At 41.5% G+C, this 21,012-nt stretch overlaps 1 protein-coding gene across 4 annotated transcripts in view; it reads right to left on the reverse strand.

The window, feature by feature from the left end:
* ST6GALNAC3 (ST6 N-acetylgalactosaminide alpha-2,6-sialyltransferase 3) overlaps positions 1-20,804 on the reverse strand; it is a 555,034-nt gene extending 534,230 nt beyond the window's left edge. For all 4 annotated transcript variants that reach the window (XM_005542983.4, XM_015433945.3, XM_065520010.1 and 1 more), the window contains exon 1: positions 20,666-20,804. In XM_005542983.4, the coding sequence (XP_005543040.1) occupies positions 20,666-20,683 (18 nt within the window). In that variant the 5' untranslated portion in view covers positions 20,684-20,804. The remainder of the gene's footprint in view (positions 1-20,665) is intronic.
* Positions 20,805-21,012: the final 208 nt, after the last annotated feature.

Below are 21,012 nucleotides of genomic sequence, written 5' to 3' on the forward strand. Positions count from 1 at the left end.
CCAGATTATCTCTGAGGTCCAAAGAAGTCTGCTGCCTGCCCCCCAGATTCCAGGGATATAATAACACAAAGGACTCTAACTCCATTCCTGCCTCCAGGGTCCTCAGTCATTTCATGTACTAATAATGACCACTGAGTGTACATATCATATCACCTAATAGGTATACATACAGGTGACCAGAAACTACATAGATGTTTATAATGTAGAGAGGAGTACCAAGAGGAAGAAGAAAGAAGGCTAGGTTGATGAGTGATGGTGAGTGATGATCAAGTAACATAAAGGTCAGTGAGGAAGAAATGGTGGAGGGCGGGGGTGAGGAATCTGTTCAGAGATAGAAAGAGTGGGGAGAAGGTATTTAAAGCCAGAATTGATTGCACCCATATACCAAGGGAAGAGAGGAGAAGTCGTTTTTAAAGAACATGTATTCATAGCTTCTGTGGTGGCAAAACCAGAGATGCTCATCTCCCTGCACCCAGCAGGCCACACTTCCACTAGAACAATCTTGGGAAATGTAAATTATGTCCATGTTTCTTCTACTTAAATTTCTTCCATCACTGGAATCGGTATAACTTTGCCATCAGGAACACAGTTTCTGGAGCCAGACTTCCTGGTTCACAATCCCAGCTCTGAAACATACTAGTTGTGTGACCCTAGGTAAGTTATTAAAAGTCTCTGTGCCTCAGTTTTCTTTGTTAAATGAGACTAGTAACTGACCCCAAAGGGGTGTTGGAGAATAAAGATATTATAGGATTAAATCATGCCTAGCACTTGGGAAGCTCTCAATAAATGCTAGCTGTTATGATCACCATCCCTAATGCCTTGAGATATATAAATCCACAATCCTTAACTTAGCACACTAACATTTGGTCCCCACCTACATTTCTTACACTTCCCCCAGGGCCAAATACTGCAGTTCATCTTGACCGTGATCTCCCTCGCCTCCGTGACTTTGCTCTTACTGTTCCCTCCATAGATGAACACTCTTTCCCTCTTCTCTACAACTACAATTCCCCTGACCCTTCTAGACTCCTCCTGACTCTATCAGCTGCTTTCCTCATGTTCCTGTGGCAGATGCCTCCCTCTGTCAGAGCCTCAGTTGCCCTGCAGTGACTGTCAGGGAGGAAAAATAATTTTCCCCCAAGTCCCATAAGTTCTTAGTTGGGATGAACTCCCGTAATAAAAGACAGATTAACAGAAGTAAAACAAACAACTTATGAATGCATGCAGTGTACATCACACAAGAGAAACTTCAATGAAAGGTAACCCACAGCAGCAGCTTAGAACTCTGGCTTATGTGGCATCTTCAACAAAGCACAATACAGTTGTCAAGAAAAGACAGGACGAAGAAGTGAGGTTTTGGGCTTCCAACGATGGGAAACTGTGGGAAGGTAAATCTATAGGAGGAAACTGATGAAGTGAGGTTAGTTTGCAGATTCCCCTGGCGTTGTCTCTGGGTTGATGAGTCTAGAGCTGTCTCCAGTAGAGGAGGATTTATATCCTGTCTTTAGGCAGAAAATGGATAGGATAAAGAGAGCTTTTCCCCTGTTTACTGCTTCTTAATTGCCTTCAGCTCAAAAATAATTTTATATCAAAGAGGCAGATTTGGGGGAGTCATGTTCTGATTTTCTTCGTGACCACACTTGTTTTACTGGCCTCTGAACTTCTCTTCACAGAAAGTTCTCAGAAAATGCTGAGAGATGGAACTTGGGCAGTTTCAGGCTCTAGTCATAGATCATGGAGGAACAGTTTTTGCCAAAGTGATGAAAATCCTCCTCTATCTTTCTATATTTTCCTTTACTGAAATCCATGAAAAGTTAAATAGAAGCTTCTCATAAACAGTCTATAAAATTGTATGTAGTAATTAAGTGTCCCCAGTCCACAGCGCACAGCACTGAGACAGGCAGCGCCAAGGGACTGCCTTCCTTTCATATGTATTCTTTCCTTTCCTTTTTCCATTAAAGCTATACAAAAAAAATATGTTACAATGTTTCCACTTTATTCTCATTTATTTTTAGACTATGAGTTTTACTATAGCCAGGATATACAATTCTTGCCATATCTTCAAATCTTTACTACTGCACTCCCACAAACCTAATTAGGAAATTGTATGTATCAAACATTCAGTTCAACAAATAAATTCTGAATCTGAAGAATTCAACAGACATGAGTCAAACCACCTGCTTCTGCCTCTAAAGACATGTCCAGAGAAAAAGAAGACGGAGGACAGTGTTTGAAGAACATGGGAATATGGGAAGCAGGAGGACACAATGAAAGTGCACATGCTGGAGGCCAGGCAGTCACGCTGGAGGCCAGGCAGTCTGGGTTTGAACCTCAACACTGCTGCTCACCGAGGAATGGCCTTGGGCAATTTGGCTAGGCAGGACCAACCACATAATTTATGAGGCTCCATGCAAAATAAAAATGCAGGGCCCTTGTTCAAAATTATGAAGTCTTTTAAGACAATAATTGCAGAATATTACACCAAGCATATGCCCTTTCTAAATATGGGGTCCTGTGTGATCATGCAGGTCACATGCCATGAAGCCATCCCTGCATCTAGCCTCTGTCACCTCAGTTTACTTCTCTGTCAAATGGACACAATAACAGCACCCATCTTGAAGGGTTGCTGTGATGATTACATTAGAAACTCCCAGAAAAATTGCTTCTAAAAGCACCTGGTACTTATCAAAAAAATGTTATCTTTTGCCGTTAGTATTTTTTGAAAGTCAAGTTATGAAACAGAATAGCTACTAAGACATTCATAGTCAATTATAAGATACTTCTTTACCAAGGGATTAGCCACAAAGTCCTTCAAACAGCGAACTTCCTTATTTAAATCTGAAAGAGTAGGCCGGGCGCGGTGGCTCAAGCCTGTAATCCCAGTACTTTGGGAGGCCGAGGCGGGTGGATCACGAAGTCAGGAGATCGAGACCATCCTGGCTAACATGGTGAAACCCCGTCTCTACTAAAAATACAAAAAACTAGCCGGGCGTGGTGGCGGGCGCCTGTAGTCCCAGCTACTCGGAGGCTGAGGCAGGAGAATGGCGTAAACCCGGGAGGCGGAGCTTGCAGTGAGCCGAGATCGGGCCACTGCACTCCAGCCTGGGTGACAGAGCGAGACTCCGTCTCAAAAAAAAAAAAAAAAAAAAAAAAATCTGAAAGAGTTTACAAAAGACTGATGCCTGTACTACTTGCTAAAAATATGTATTAGGCAAAACAAAGTATCTCTCTAATCAGAGAAATAAACCCAAAAAGATGGGCTTTCAGACAAGATGGTCCAAGAGACATTTTCATTTAAGGTCTATAGGAAAGGAGATCTCTTCCTGTGTTTCCACCTGTACCATTCTGGCCTGTCTATAGGACGGTCTTATGACTTGGACAGAGCTGGGGTTAAAAGCACGAATGTTGACATCCGTCAAAACTGAAGGATCTCCTAACTCTCTGACTTTAAGCAATTAACTTCTCTAAGCCTGCATTTCTTCAAAAACAATCCAAACTCACAGCAGTATGAAAAAACAGATTCACAGGATTGTTATAAGCTTTAACTGACATATACATACAGTCATGAATGGCTCAAGGATAGGGTATGTTCTGAGAAACGCATCCTTAGGTGTAGTTGTGTGAACATCATAGAGTGCACTTACATACACCTAGATGGTGTAGCCTGCTACACACCTAGGCTACATGATATAGCCAATTGCTCCTAGGCTACAAACCCATAGAGCACATCACTGTACTGTACACTGTATGTATAATAACTGTAACACAATGGTAAGTATCCGTGTATCTAAACATAGAAAAGATACAGTAAAAATGTGATATTATAATCTTACGGGAAGACTGTCAGATAGGCAGTCTGTCGTTGACTGGACTGAAACATCGTTATGCGGCCCATGACTATATGTGGTGCTTAGCTCAAGGTTTGGAGCATAGGATGACTCCATCAACAGCTGCCTTGAGGGCAATAATATGGAGCCACACTGTAAGTCAGGGAAACAAACAGTGGGCATTAATGCATAATGGGCCAGTAGTCCCTTACTCCTCCCAATTTACATCTTCAGATCACAAGCATTTACTGTTCATCCACATGAGAAAGAGTCTTAACTCAATGATCTAAGGGCTCAAAAGGTTACATTTAAATTTAGGACTGCCCTGACTAAATGAAAATTTCAACACCTACATTAATAGCTTTATTTGCCAAGAATATTTTACTTTTATTAGCATTTTCAAACAGACTGATATTCTTGCTTATCTTCATTTTACAGGTGACACATTCTCACTGAAGCATGGTCACAACATAATGTGGTCTGGGGCCAGTGCAAGATCCTAGCTCAGCTTCTTGATTTCAGAGAACATGTGCCTTAAATATGGCACACAAGGAAAGAGATGTCATTGCCATGTTTTAACTTACAACTTTCTGATAAACATTCTGCCAAGGCAATTGCAAGGCTGTCATAATTGGAACAAGTCATTTCCACATACAAAGGGCAATGACCAGTGGCAATGCAGGGATTCTGAGCACTCTAAAAAGACAAAAAGACAACGAAGAATATTCTCCTCCCCAGCTCAGTGGCTCCATTACACTTAGTTCTGTGCTAAAAATGTCTCAAAAGTGTTCCATTACCTACAAGGTCGAGTCCAAACCCCTTAGTCTACCTAATCTCCCACCAGCCCCCGGAGTCCAGACTAAGCTTTAGCCGTAAAGTACTTCCCATCATTTTCCACAAATGTCATGTTTCGGATTCAGGGCCTGAAAAGACCCCAGAGTAGCTAGAAAATAAACAATAAGAGGCTGAGTGCCTTGGAGGAGACTGGAAAGGGATCATGTAGGCCTGTGGAGTCATGATTCAAAGACCATAATGTATTCCAAATGAAAGAGGAAGCCACTGACCAGATAAGGAAGGGAATGAGATCATCTTATGTGCATCTTTTAAAAATTCCTTCTGGTGGTTGTGCCAAGAACTGATAAAAGAGTGACAAATGAAGAAGAGGAACTTGTGGCAGGGAGACCAGTCGGTGGGTAGACCAGGAGGCACAGCCACCCGGCCAGTTAGCCTGAAGTTAACGCTCATGCTTATTCATCAAGATTCTGTTCAAGTATCTGCTTATCAGTGAGACTAATTCCACCAGGTCTGACCTGAACTAAGCCAGTTAAATAAATTGTCTTCTTAAGTATAACCTAGTTTAAAAGTTCTTAACATCAAAGAAAAGTTCTAGGAATTTCTTGACTTTCAAAAGATAATCAGTTTAATTCGGATCAAAATTATTTCCATAAGCTGCTTCCTAAATGATTCTCTCCTCTACAGAGGTAGAAGACCAGATGGTTAAAAGCAAGCTATTTGGGGTCAGACAGTTCTGAATTTTACTCCCTGGCCCCACTAGCACTTACAATGGAGAAACCGTGGCTCAGATAAGTTAAGTTATTCTTAACTTCTAGGTGTATATGAGCACACTCTCGGTGCACACCCAGGTGTATGTAAGTGCACTCTAATTCTAAGTTACTCTTAACTTCTCTGAGCCAGGGTCTCCATTTGTAAAATGGGGACACATCTACCTCAAAGAGATGCTATAAAGTTTACCTACATAAGGTAACATGATTAGTTCATCTGCCACACTGTAGGTTCTCAATAAATAGTAGCTGCTGAAAGAATAATATTGTCTTTCCAAGGCAGGACTCACAGACAGCTGCTATATAGTGACTCTGAAGGAAGAACCACCTAGCATCCTCCCTAAGGACAATACTGTCAACTGAATGTCACGAGTTGACTCTACCAAAAGGAGCCATAAATCCACAATGTATCGTCTAAATGACCCAAGAGATAATGCTCAAACTTGATTCCCTTCATCAAATGGAAAATTTAACAAGCTGTACAACTAATAACCTATTTGTATAAAACGTTTAGTTATGTTGTCATTGGCTTGACCCATTTGATACATGCAACTCCAAGCTCCGTCATAAACAAGCACACTTACATCTTTGGCATATTTTAACTTTCAAAGTTCTTTTTGAAATTGCCCACGTGCAATCATTGTAGCAAAATTATCATTGAGACAAGTAATTTCCAAATACAAAATACAATGGACAGAGCCAACCCAAGAACCCTGTTTAAAAATCCGTTAGTGTGGCTGGGTGCGGTGACTCACACCTGTAATCCCAGCACTTTGGGAGGCCAAGGCAGGGGAATCACAAGGTCAGGAGATCAAGACCATCCTGGCTAACGCGGTGAAACCCCGCCTCTACTAAAAATCCAAAAAAAAAAAAAATTAGCCAGGCTTAGTGGCGGACGCCGATAGTCCCAGCTACTCAGGAGGCTGAGGCAGGAGAATGGCATGAACTCAGGAGACGGGGCTTGCAGTGAGCCGAGATTGCGCCACTGCACTCCAGCCTAGGCGACAGAGCGAGACTCCATCTCAAAAAAAAAAAAAAAAAATCCTTTAGTGTTTCCCCATTTCTAGAGGATAAAATCTACATTCCTTGACAGAATCGACATGATCCTTATGATCTGACCCAACTGTGTTATCTCTTCCAGCTCCCAAAACCAGCTCAGTGCCAGCCATCCACAACTTTTCACTGTTTGCCAAAATGTCCTCTTCCTTCATGCCACCATATCTTTGCACGTGCTAATTTTTTGCCTAAAATTAATTCATTTCATCATTCTTTTGTTGACTGCGTTGTGCTAGATGATAGATACAGAGCGATAAACAAAACAGTTGTGATCCCTTTAGTTTTTGTTGTGATCCTTTTAGTTTTTTGACTGACAGGTCAACAAACAAATAGGCTGCCATGATCTTATTTACTTTTTAAAAGATCACTCTGGGTGTTCTGTGGCCTTATCTAGAAAGATGAGTGATTGAGGGGAGAACAGGGGGAGCAAAGAAGGAAAGCTGCCTGGCATTCCCCACCCGGGCAGCACGATGGACTTATGCTCAACACCACAAGAAAATTCATTCCTCCGTGTCTGATTTGACCTAAGAGGGTCTTCCTAAGTTGATCTGATTGGAACTTCTTCAAATACATTCTTTAAAAAGCCTCAAAGGATTTTTAAAATTCAGTTTATTTCAAGTCAAAATTCAAGTTATATTTTCATTTCCACAAGCTCCTTTTCAGTAGGTTAATTTGTTACTGGAATGGTTTGTAATAGTACTAGTGATTCTCTGCTCTAGGAGATAGACCACCAAAGTGGCAAAAGAAACAAAGTCTGTGATCATAGGTGTGTCTGTTACAGACTCCAGGGTCAAATTGCCTGGGTTCAAATCTTACCACTGTCACAGTTTTGTAACCTTAACCACTCTGTGCCTCAGTTTCCTTACCTGTAAAATGAGGATTAAATGAATTAATACATGTAAAGTGCTGAGAACAATGCCTAGTTCTTAGTGCATTTAGTAACTGCTAGCTAATAACAATAACAATTATACAAATAATATGACACCACAGGTGTTCCACTCACTGGCCACGTGACCTCGGACAAAGAACTTAAGTTCTCTCTGAGCCTCAGTTTCCTCAGATAAAATAGATTTCTAATAGGATTGTTAAACATTAAAAGAAATCATGTGTATGGATTAAATACAGTGCCTATGATATAGTCAGTGTCCAGAAAATCTTTGCTGATGTTACTGTATCATTAAAGTTATTATTATCATGGGCAAGTTACAAATAAGTTTATCTGTGTATGATCTTAGTAATATGTTCTAGGAAATGTATTTTACTTCAGCCAAACTCCTGGATTCAAAGCATAACCCCTCTTTTACTAGTAGTATGACCTTTGAGAGGTGAATCAGCCTCTCCAAGCCTTCATTTCCTCACCTAGGTGGATGTACCTCATAAGCCTGTGAGGATAAAAAGAGATAATCCACAAATATAAAGCCCCAACACAGTACAGGTAAGCACTCAGTAAATGTAAGCTATTGTTGCAATTATTATCACTATTCATACACACCCTAAATTTCCCTAGAAAAAAAATTAGATCTTCAGTGAATCTTTTATCTCCATTCTCTCTACCCCTCCTCTTACCCACAGTACTTAGATTCTCTATAAGTGCTTGATAAATAAACTTCCCCTTCACATGTCTCTATTTGCTGAAGATAAGTGGGGAAAAGGTCAAACCCAGATCCCTTTAACCTACATAAATCTGAAATAATGTATAGTGGATTTCAATAGTTCTAACACAGAAATCTAGAGTAGTATATGGGTTGGATATCCTTTCTTCAAATAAGGTTTTAATCATGGGTCATAGATGGGTGAGAGAAAAACAAACCTTAATTTACCAACAAGTTAGAAGTCATGTGCAGAACTCTCGGCTCAAATCAAGCCATAAAACCAGGCTGCTGAGGTTAAGCTGCATGGCAAAATTAAATAAACATCAAACCAGCCAACGAACAGATAAACAGGCCACATAAACCAGGTAGGAGAGAAAGGTTCTCTTACTCCCAGCCAAAAGAATGAGAGGAAAAATAAATAAGGCAGCACACATAAAGTGGCAACAGTTCAGGTACTTGCTGTTTCTGGGGAATGAATTTTCTCTTAGAAATAGGAAGAGAGAAAGAATGACCTGGTTGACAAGGTCAGCAATCAAAGAACAAACACAAGTAGTAGTGAAGTCAGCTTCCAGGCCATGGCAAAGGTGTGAGGGATGACATGGTGAGCTGTCATGAATGCCATGCCAGTGATTTTACATCAGGCCCAGCAATGATTCATAGTTCCCAGAGAAGGATTCCTAATGGAATGGCTTATATCCTGGGACTCTGCAAGAGGGTTTCATCTACTTGGTTTTAAGAGTTCACCAAGCTTCCCTTCCTTTGGGCTGATAGTATGGTTCCTTAGACATCCTAGCTAATGATCCCTACAACACCTGTATTGGGAAGGGGCATGAAAACTGTAGATGACGAAGGAACATCAGAAAAATAGGCTGCACTATAGATAAAGGCACAGAAATAGAGAGCCAGGAGAAAGCAAAAGGGAAAACTTACAGAGCGATTTCCTTCTTTACACAAATATGAGCCTATAGGAAGAGACTAAATCAGCAGTATCCAGTGCTTTTTATTACTTATAAAAGTCTAAAACAAGGCTATGAATCATCAACATAAAAAAAACTATCATCTTTCACCAGTCTTCGATCTTCCCATTCCTAATCCTTAAATAATGACTTTTTAAATATGAGACTAACCCAGTAATTAAGATAGTGAACTCTAGCACTAATGCATTAACTTTTGTAACCAAAGCCAGCATAATCTAACTGTGAAAGCTATTTCCTGCACCCCTAATTCTCCCTGTTAGCCAGCAAAGAAGTGGGGGGGTCCAAAGTATGAGAAAGGATTTGATATGCAATCAGCAGGAACAAAATTCCTTGGTTTAGAAATAATCATAAACTGATTTTTCCAGAAACACACAAGTGATGCCATCAGCGAGGGGTTAATTTTAGACCCAGCCCCTAGCTCGTGCAAAAGCAAAAAGTTTTTCAATGTGTACAGTGGCCTGAGCCTCATAGCATCAGAAATCTTGAGTTGAATGAAAACAATGAAGGCAGAAATCAAATTATTACAATGCCAAGAAAGTTGACTGGAATACACTGCACTTAAATTTCTAAATTGATTTAAATTTCTAGTCAATTTATTTTGGGGAATGCATGGGTTTGAATCCATGCTCTGCAATTTCCATAACTCGACAACTGTTCATTGAGCTGGATGTCACATGGTAGGGTTAATCAAAGTGCGGTTCCCAGATGTGCAGTGCTAGTATCACCTGATGGCTTGTTAGAGATACAAATTCTTGAGTCACACCCCAGACTGGAAGAATCAGAAACTGGTGATAAGGCCTAGCAAACTCTGGTACAACCGCCCCTTCCAGTGGTCCTGATGTAGTTCAAGTTTTGCAGCACTGAGGTCAACATAACTGTTAGGAGCTCAGACTTTGGGTAGTCACTTGCCTCTCTAAGCTTCGTCTCCTCTTCCACACACTGTGTTTAGCTCTATGCTCAGTAAATACCCGCAGCATTCAGAGTGTGAGGCATGAGGCCTGGCGCTGGCCAGACATGAAAGAACCACACTGCTCTTCACCGTGGTTCTTAAAGTCCACTGAAAGAACTCAACAGCCTAGCACAAGGGTTGGCAAACTTTATCTGTAAAGAGATGGATAGTAGATATTTTGGGCTTTATAGGTCATACAGTACCCATCTCAACTTCTCAACTCTGCCTTTGTGCCATGAAAGCAGATATGGTGAATAAGCATGGCTGTGTTTCAATAAAACTTTATTTATGGACAAAAAATTTGAATTTCATATCATTTTCACCCGTCAATTCTTATTCTTCTTTTGATTTTTTTTCAACCATTTAAAAACACAAAAGCCATTCTTACTCAGGAGCTGCATATAAACAGGCAGCAAGCCAGGCTTGTTCTAGAGAAAGTAGTTTGCTGACCCTAGTCTAGCACCCTCATACTGGTAAAGTTGTCAAGCCAGAGTTTTGTCATGTGTCAGATGAAACCAATCCTGCTCATGCTGAAGGTTGTTGTGAGACAATAAATATCTGTAAACTACCTAGTAGGCTGCCTGACATGGAGAAAGCTCTCAGCAAATGACAGCTACTGTCATTATTATAACGAAATGTTCATCTCATGAAAAAAATGCTAACACTGGATGATCTAGGACAATGAGTTGGAGCAGGGCAGGAATACAATGGAAATGTGTGGGCAAAACAGAGATTCAGGTTTACAAACAGATTTTCTCTAAGCACCATTGGCCATATGTCTATTAGCGTGTCGCTGAATTTATACACACAGAAATAAGCAGTAAAAAATAAGCAAACCGAACAAAGAAACTGCAATCACCTTGCTCTCTTGACTTAAAAGAAGACATGTGGTTTGTTCTGGACATTTAAATTGCTCCCATATGTGTAATACCCTCCTGGAGCAATGAAACAACTCAAATAAAAGTGCATCAAGTCTGTCTCTGCCCTCAAAGCCTCCAGGAGTTCACACTACCACACTGAGACCAAAGAGCCAACTCACACATCCCACAAAGCAGCACTCCCTTGGGAAAATTCACAGCTGCACAACATCTGGGGGAAAATTAGGCTCAGGATATGGTGAAACCGAGGACTACATTTTCAGATAAAATTTCAAGGGCTCATCAAAGGCTCATCGCATGTGTCCCTGAGTCAGGCACTCATTACTCGCTCATCAGTCGCCAGCCTTTGGCTGCTAGGAGTCCATCCAACAGGTGTGTGCTCCCCATCTGAACCTGACCCGGGGGCCAATCCTTTCTGCAGCCCCTCACACTGCTCTCATTGTCTCTGAGTCTAGTGGTCTCTTCTGATGGTGAAGATGAATACCTGAAGGAGCATGCTGTCCAATACATGTGAGCCACTAGCCACATGTGGCTTTTGAGCATTGAAACATGGCTGGCATAACCAACAAACCACATTTTTTAAATTTCATTTCATTTTAATTAATTTATCTTTAAAAAATAATGTTCCATTCAGCTATTGGAAAAGGTCTAAGCACAATTCAACTTAGACGAGTGAACTTACTTTTTTACTTTACATTAGTAAAATCAAAATACAAATTAAGTATTTCTGATGAAAAATTTAGAATTCAAACTGAGAGACGCTGTAAGTGTAAAACATACACCGAGTTTTAAGAACTGTTTGTAAAAAAAAAAGCTATAAATATCTCATTAATTTTTATAGTGAGTACATTTTGAAATGAAAGTATTTTGGATATATCAAGTTAAATAAAACACATTATTAAATTCTACATTTCTTTTTTGCTTTTTTAAAATATGGCTATTAGGAAATGTACAATTGCATAAATAGCCTACATTATATTTCTGTTGGACAGCACTGCTACAGACCATGAAATAAGGGTATTATTGTTTTATTCATATTAATCACAAAGCCAGAATGGGACTTAGAGTCGGTCTAGCTCTGACCTCCGCACCCCACAGTCTTCCTACTGCCCACGCCCCAGAGAGCAGCTCCAGCGTCTTTTCTTGGGTACCACTTTCTCTGATGAGGCAAATGCTTCACAAAGAGAGACTTTCACTTCTCTTTCTTTCGAGTCCAGCCCATTGTTGCAGCCAGTCACGCAGCAAACAGCACCAGGAATCACAGCCCGGCTCGCTGCAAGTGCATATATCCCACTAGTCCCAAGGAGGGGGATCAACTCACAACAGTCGTTTGCTCATTCTAGTTCTCAAAATCTAAGATGACTATTGCAACCAGGTTTTAATCCCAGATCAGGACTCATTTCCAACCCAGAACATACACATGTTACTTCCAAATCCCTTGTGATCATGATCTTCTCAGAGCAAGACGCAAACAGCTTTCATAGCTGACCAAAGAAGTTTTTATTTTGTGTCTAGTAAATGCAGAGCTAATAAACTCACTAAAAAACCAAATAGCCTTTGAAATCAGAGAGAAGTCCCTTCCAAAAAAGGATTTTACGTGTGATAGTTTTCAAATCTGAGTAAATATTAAGATAAAATTGAATGAATGTGGATGTATATTTATATTTACTATGTGTCCACAGAGACACACACCTTTAAAAAAAAAAACAAAACACGAAAATGACCCAAGTATCCTCTTTTTTTGGCCTCCGACAAATCTGTTTAGGAGTTAACTTCTCCCTTACTCTCTCAAGTACCAGATGTTGTTGGCCCCCACCCCTCCAGGAAATGAAAGAGAGGCCTGGAGATATGGAGTGTGGGGTAAGGGGCTCCTTACAGAATGTCACCCTATCCCAGGACTGCTGTTTATTAAACTCTCTTAGTATCCCAGGCCAAGGTCTCTGACTTAGTGACTTTAAATCAGTTTACAATCAGAACCAGAGCCTAGTCTCAATTTTTGAGTAGAGAGAGACAGCAATAGAGAAAGCGCAGATAATCCTTTCACCTCATTTGAACCTTTTCCCAGGCCCACTCTCCTGCTGACAAACCTTTACAGAGCTGCTAACAAGGAGAGAAATGAACCAATTTGGGGTTTAGCACCCGTTTTTTTTTTGCCTGCGCAGGTGAAGTCGCTAATTGGCAGTAAAAGGCATAAAAAGTGTACATCAGAATGACTGGAGGCAAACGGGTCTGGATAATCCATAAACTGAATAATGAGCCTTTTAATAACCAGGAGCTAACTGCAGCTTTTGGTAATGGGATCCAGGTAGCACTTGTAAATCTACTCCCTCCAATTAGAAAAATGCCTTCCTCCACTGTTCCCTAACGAAAGGAAACAGAAAAGAACCTCATTCAACTCCTAGCCCTCAGGCATAAATGTGTGTTAAATTCTCACAAACAGAAATTTTTCTCCTGGAGAGAAGCTTTCCTAACTTTGCTCAGTCGTTTACTAGAAAGTTTAATAGGCTTCCTCTGTTTTCCTCAGATCTAAACCCCTTCTTTCTCCCACTAGTCCTTCAACAAAGGTTTCCTCGATTCCAGCTGTTACCAGTACTAATACTACTAATAATATTTTTTGCCATTTCCACTTCATACCTGTGCGGTGCACTCTGCTTTGCAAAGTGCATTCACAAGCATTATCTCTTTTGGTCTCCAACACCACCCCGGGGCAGATCTAGGTTGGGGAGCCTGAAATGTATATAATTTGTGGGATTCCTTGATAAAATGAACATAAAATTATAAATACCAAAATGCTAGGGTCTCTTCCCAGAACCTTGGAAGGGCCCTGAAGCTTGCGCTCAGGGTAAGTCCAACTCTCCCTCACTCCCACCCGCAAAAAGGACATACACATTCACATAACTTGCCCAGGGTTAAAGATCTATACAGAGTTAAACGGAATTAAAACCTTCTTATCTCCTCAGTCTTTGCAGCCCCTCTAGTTCCTCTAGTTCCTCTGTCACAAAGGAAACTCAGAGGAACAAATAAAAACAACACAGCTAAAAGTGGTCCCCATCAGGCCACCAGATTAGGAAGTTGTCTAGACTGGATATTGCCTGGGGTAGAAGATGGTGAAATAAATTCAGAATCCCTATAAATATTTACTTAATTGGCACTGAAGGTAAAAGACAAACTCTATAGCTTGTCCAATCCGCAGCCAGGACAGCTTTGAATGTGGCCCAAAACAAATTTGTGAATGTTCTTAAAACATCATGAGAGTATTTTTGCGATTTGCTTTTTTAAAAATTTTTTTAGCTCACCAGCTGTCATTCATGTTAGCGTATTCTATGTGTGGCCCAAGACAATTCTTCTTCCAATGTGACCCAAGGAAGCCAAAAGTTTGAACACCCCTGCTTAATAACCACACAAAGCCAGGGTGAACCCCACCTCCATCACTTACAACAGGACATGGGACAATTTACTTAGGTTTTCTGAACTTCGGTGTCTTCATTTGTAATAAAAGTTTACTTAGCACAGAACCCAGCCTGAGCACTCTGGCTGTTCAATAAATGGCACCTATTGTTGCCGTTGTTATCAGTCCATCCAAAGAACACTACTTTTACCCAAACCACTCATTCCCCACAGTGTGCTGATAAACGTAGCAAAAGCATCTGCTCAGTCACTGTAAGACTGGAAATTAGGCCAGGCAGCTGCTGAGAATTCAGCATTTCCTGGGCAGCAGTAAGAAATGTCATAGCAGATTTATTAAATGAAGTGACTTGTCTACTTGCCAGGGTTATCCTACGGTTTCAGATTTATCATCTGTGTACCTGCGAAGTCCCTGTGGCTTTCCAGTCTCAGTGAAGCCACACTGTTTTCAAATGCTTTGAGACCTCATCGTTTGAGAACCACACAATCTTTTGGTTGTGGGTGTTTGGGTTTTGATTGTTTTTTTGTTTTGTTTTGTTTTCTGGGTTTTTTTGGTTTATCTGTTTCTGTTCATCTGGGGAACCAAAATGATCATGACAAAAGTTAAACCACACCTACACTTCCCTTTTTTCCTCCTTCTAGTCCAGTTCTCCCATCTCCCCGCCCCCCCAACCCCAAATTTTAAATTGGCCCCAGATTTTATATGAGGAATGATAACAGACCTACCTACAAGAAACATACTAAGAAAAAATTTAAGGAGCAAACTAACTGACGAGCTCTAATCTGCCTGCTATACATTAGAGTTAAAAAATCCATGCCACATCCTTGAAGAGCTCAGCTGTTTTCAGAAAACAAGCTGGACCTGTGTCTATACTGACATCAAAAAATATTAGTAACGCCAGTCATACATTCAGCAAACACTTAAGGAGCACCTACTGAGAGCCAGCTTAGTTCTTAGGAACACCAAGTTAAATACAACAAAGCCGTTTCTGCCTTCCACATTCAGGTAAGTAACCATCACCGCCCCACCCATATACTCCCATGCCATGAGGTGTAACTTTCAAAGTAATTTGCATAGTTTTCATTCCTAGTTTAATTATTTGCCTTCTCACTAAGTCTATAATCTCACTTAGGGTAAGAACAGAATTCATTTACAGATGCTCAGTAAACACTGAAAGGCTGCGGCTCCCTAACAGTTGATAGTCAAAAAAGAGTTGGGCATGAAAGCAGTTTACTGACAGTACATGGTAATACCTGCTACTACAGGGACAAGAACTTAGACCACAGGAGCATGGAGGAAGCCTGCTGAGGCAGGCGACGGCTTGACCACAGATGTGACTCTAAAGTAGGAGTTGAACAAGGCAGAGGGAGTAAGGATGGAGAGGAAGGGGCAGAGCTGAGAGGTTTTCCTGAGACAGAATTGATGCACTGTAGAGAAGGATTAGGTCGGGGGCAGGGGGAGGAAGAGGAAATGAGAAGACACCAAGTTCGTAACTTGGTATCATCATTCATCTAATTACCTATCAATCAAGATAAATATATGAGGACAGGTAACTGGAGAGAAGGTAGTTGTGGCTTAGTCATGCATCTATCGTATCAGCTAACCGCTTCATGTTCATAAGCCTCATCCACCTAGTAAAACCATAATCTTCTCGATGGCAGAAATGATTCACAAGGCTCTTGTGTCCACATGTCCACTCAGTGTCCACTTCCGATATAAAAGTTAATACAATTCACCTATATTTTTAAAAAATAAAAGTGTACAAGACACTGTGCTAAAAATGTACCTGCTGACCAAAGGTAGAAATCATAAAACAAAATATGGATAGGATTTATTGCATAAAATGTTAAAGTATCTATAATTTATCAAAGAAGAAAGACAAATGACTAATACAAATTTAAAAGCTTAACTTCACTAATGATTAAATAAATACAAATTGAATCTAAGAGTTTTCCTGTCTATCAAATTTGAGAGACTTTTTAAACACCCCCACAAGATCTTCCCTGTAATCTGTCTGCTGGAGCTGCTGAAAACAGAGAATCTGACAAGGGCTCTGGGGCCCAAGAAGACACCAGAGCTACTATGAAAAGAGACTGGTCCTAGACCAGGCACGGTGGCTCATGCCTGTAATCCCAGCACTTTGGGAGGCCAAGTCAGACAGATCACTTGAGGCCAGGAGTTCAAGACCAGCCTAGCCAACATGGCGAAACCCCGTCTCTACTAAAAATACAAAAAATTAGCCAGGCATGGGGGCACATACCTGTAGTCCCAGCTACTTGGGAGGCTGAGGCACGAGAATTGCTTGAATCCAGGAGGCAGAGGTTGCAGCGAACCAAGATCATGCCACTGCACTCCAGCCGGGGCAACAGAGTGAGACTCCGTTTCAAAATAATAATAATAAAGAGACTGGTCCTTGAGTTGATTCTTTATTCAATGGTAGAGCTACACAGGAGATCTGCCTAACCAGGAGCATGGCAAGAAATAAACCTGCTAAGATTCAGAATTTCTTCTTCCCCCTGCAATATAACTAATATACAGATTATCTCATTTAACCTTTAGAATAACCCATTGAGGAATGCATGATCATTCCCATTTTGGAAACTGAGGTAGTGAAATCAAGAAACTTGCTATGGCTCTATAATTAACAAGGAGTGGAGCCATAATTAAAGCTCACATATTTCTGGCTTTAAAGTCCAGGCAATGTGAAGTCTGTATTCCAAAATTAAATGATTATGAGGTGATCATCATTCTGTTTGAGAACTAGCCCTATATATTGGCAGAATGGGCCCTCAGCATGCACAGCACCTTGAGGGGATCGTTCCATATCCCCTAAAAGACCAAAATTAGCTGCCACAGCATGGGGGTCTCTTCTGAGTGAGGGCCACTATTGTGTAGGCAATAATGATACTTTAATCAATATCTCTCTATCTCAGTTTTCTCATTTGTAAAAATGGATAGTAAAATCTACTGCAAAATTCTGTTGAGAAGATTAAAGTCTTAGCCCACAGAAGAAAGCTGGCACTGCCTCAAAAGTTATCTTTCTAAAACACAAGCTCCATCATAGTAAATCCTATTTAGTCTTCAAAACACAACTCCAATATCATCAGTGGGAAGCCTGTCTGAACTACCCAGTGACAGGGGCAATTGCTCTCTCCTTCCAGGCTTCTATTATGCCCTCCATGGACCTATGTAGTTTCATTCTTCACATTATAACCTAAGCACTCATTTACTTTTCTATCACCCTTACTAAACCGTAAGCCATTTGTGAATGGGGTCAATGGTTTATGCATCTTGTGATGTAAAAGGAATCAAAACAGGCCACCCCAAAATATATCACTTTGGCATATTGATTATTTTGAGCTAAAGGCAATTGAGAAAAAGCAGATACAGGAAGGGCTTTCTGACCTCCCCATTTCTACCTAAAAGCAAAGCATAAAATTTCCCATGAGAAATGTCCCTTCCCTGTGCCAGGAAGAGGAGAACATTCTTATGATCAAAGATGGAGAGTCAACACCAAGATAAATCTCTACTAAAAACACTCACCTATTTTCCATTAGTTTTCCCCATACATTTCCCGCTTTCTCACAATCGACTGCCCCAGTCCAAATTCCCTTTTCCCTTTGTCTTGTCACATCTCCACAATTTATGCTTCCTTATTAAAATGCTTTATAAACTCTCAGGCCTCTCCCCTTCTTTGGGTCTTTATTTCTTATATAGGAAGCCCTCTATGGTACACATAAAAACATTAACATCAAATAAAATGTGTATGCTTTTCCTCTGTTAGCATGCCTTTTGTCAGTTTAGCTATCAGGACCAGGCACAGAAACTAAGAGGGCAGAGGAAAACCTTTCCTTTTCTACAGATGCCAACACTAAGTCCAGGGCCAGCAAATGGCAGAACATGTTTCATTCAAAAAAAAAAAAAAGTCCATAGTTTTATCCTCATAACAACCCTGTAACGCAATGGTTATAAGTCTATGAACACTTCAACATGGGAAAACTGAGGCTCCAAGTTACAGTGGCTGTCTAAAATCATATGCAAGAGGCCAAACTTGCACAGAACTCAGGTCTCTGGACTGAAACCTGTATTCTGCACTATTCCATTTGTAGCTTTTCAAAGACAACAAAGAAAAAAGACCCAGCCCAGACTGTCTAGACCATGACTAGAGAAAGTGATTGCTCAAAGGTGTTAGGAACTGAATGGTATTAGGACATCTTAAAAGTCACCACCTGGGAGAACCCGGGAGGCGGAGATTGCAGAGAGCGGAGATTGCGCCACTGCATTCCAGCCTGGGCGACAGAGCGAGACTCCGTCTCAAAAAAAAAAAAAAAAAGTCATCACCTGGGAAAGTATTGGAACAGCAGTAAAGTATATGGAAGGTTGACATATCTGGGTCTAAATCCAGGATCTCTGTCATTAACCCTGTGTGGCCTTGGGCAAATCTCTTAAACTAGGGAGCTTCAGACTTCTTCTCTGTAAAATGGGGTTTAAAACAATGATACTTATATTTTAGGGTTTTATGTAAAGATTAAAGAATAAAAGACACTTTGTATTTTATAAAAAATAACAGTTATAAGAAACAGACTGAGGATATAGTAAGGATCAACCAAACTGCACTTATTATTATATGTTACAGGAAAAAATGGTACATATTAAATCCTTGTGACACAAAGTATTTTTCATACCCTATCTTATTTCATCCTCACAGCAACCTTGTGAAGCAGGTGCCACTACTTTGATCTTATATTGAAGAAACTAAGGCCCTGAGACATTTAAGTAACTTGTTCAACATCACAGAGGTAGCAGTGGGCAGAGCCAGCATCCAGACATATCTTTCTGAGTCTAAAGCCCAGATCAGTTTCAGTGGAGGGAAGACAAGGTGGACAGAAATGTCCCAAATGTCTGAGAGCAGTGTGAAGTGCTAGAAGAGACACAGATTGGACCAGATTCATGTGTAGTTGGGATGTGCATTAAAGATGTTTACCACATGTATAGGACAAGGCAGGGGAGAAATCAAAAGGGAAAAAGATGGCCAACAATAAATATCATGCTCCTCAATGTCCCTTTCAGCAAGTAACACAATGAATAGTAAAGATGACTCATACTCATATCTCAGTCCTTGTGCTAAGAGCCTCCAGGTTAAATATCACATATTGTCATACTGATGTATTATTTTCTCATGATTTTGCTACCATTTGTTATGTCCTGGAAAATGTTCTGAAACAAAAAGAGGAAGTACAGGAAACTTCTGATCTCCTTTATGCAAAGAAGGGGAAACAAGTTCTACGAGGTTAGTCTGTTATTGTCATCATTAACACTAGGCACGTTAGAAAATGATTCAGGTAACCAGAACAGCAGTAGATGACTTCATATCATCTTATAGACGAATAAATGCTACTTCACAATAACACAACAACAACGAATTGTTTCCTGGTATTTTCCTTCGTCACACAGTTCCCCCATGCTTGGACAAATAGGTCTTTGCATTCTCCAGTTAAGGCCCAGGAAACTTTCATGCTGTGCATGTTTTTGATTCATGCAACCAGGTTATGTTCTTGTAGAAAAGTAGTGGAAAAAAAAAAAAAAAAAAAAAAAAAACGAGGGTGGGGGAGGCCTCTACCAGTGGGATAGAAAGTTCTTTTTAAGTGAGTTCCTCACACCAAGTCCTCCCACCTGAGGCCACAAGTCTGTGAACCCAGAAAGATGCTCAGTTGAGGCTGAGAATCCGGTCTTGGAGAAAGAAAACTCAACAAAGAAGGGGTGGCTGAGCGCACTTTGACAGAGTATAAAATCATTTTGTCTATTCAAATTTATGAGCATAAGGAGAGGGAGAGGTTCTCTACTAACATATACATCCTCGTGTGAACTTTTCCAAAGTAGAGCTAAGGGCACACAGAGCTAGCAGATCTCATAGAAAACTCATTCCTAAGGGACTACCTGTAAACTCAGAAGTTTCTGTCTTCACATGATCAAATGCACAGTAGAGACCACCTCCGCTCTTCCCTCCATTAAAAGCGCTGTGCCCCTCACCACCAGCAACTCACGCCTAGCCACTCCACCCCTCCCCGTGGCCCCTGAAAGGCCTCAGGCTCCACAGAGCCGCAGGACCCGCGGGAACACCCCTCCTCTCCCTACCATCCCCATTATTCGGCACACAGCCCTGCTCTTCCCTGGAGCCAACAGTCTGCAGCTCCTTCAATGCAGGCGCGAGCAGGCAGGAATGGTGGGAAAAGAAGCTGTGCCAGCTGCATGTTTCAGAATCTCCCTCCATATGCATTTGCCAAAGGAACAAAAAGAAAATCAATGCCAGGAAAAGACAACTGAGATGAGGATGCGGTGGGACCGCGGCTGACTCCGTGCCTCTGAGCAGCAAGGGGCTGGCCAACCACGCGTCCGAGCCACAGATCCGAGTCGTTACCTTCAGGATGCAGGCCATGGCGCTCCGCCGGCCCTCCTGCCACCGAGCAGTGGGCGCGCCTGGGTCAGGGGCAGTCCCGGGGGCAGGATGGAGGCTGGTACCGCGGCAGGACCGCTCCAGCCCACATTCCCGCAGATCCAAATAAGGGGACCGCGGGGCAAACTGCGCCGCCACAGACCCCGCCCCCCGAGCCGCGGCCCCGCCCCCGTCCCCATCCACTGGCCCGCGGCCCGCGCGGCCCCGCCCCCGGGTCACGTGCCGTCCCGGGCGCCGGCGCCGGCGGCCCTTCGGTGCCTGCTACTTCTTTCTCTTGTTTTCTTCTGTGAATGTTTCGCGGCTCGGCGTGC

This window comes from Macaca fascicularis, chromosome 1 (genome assembly GCF_037993035.2).
Source record: "Macaca fascicularis isolate 582-1 chromosome 1, T2T-MFA8v1.1".
NCBI lineage: Eukaryota > Metazoa > Chordata > Mammalia > Primates > Cercopithecidae > Macaca > Macaca fascicularis.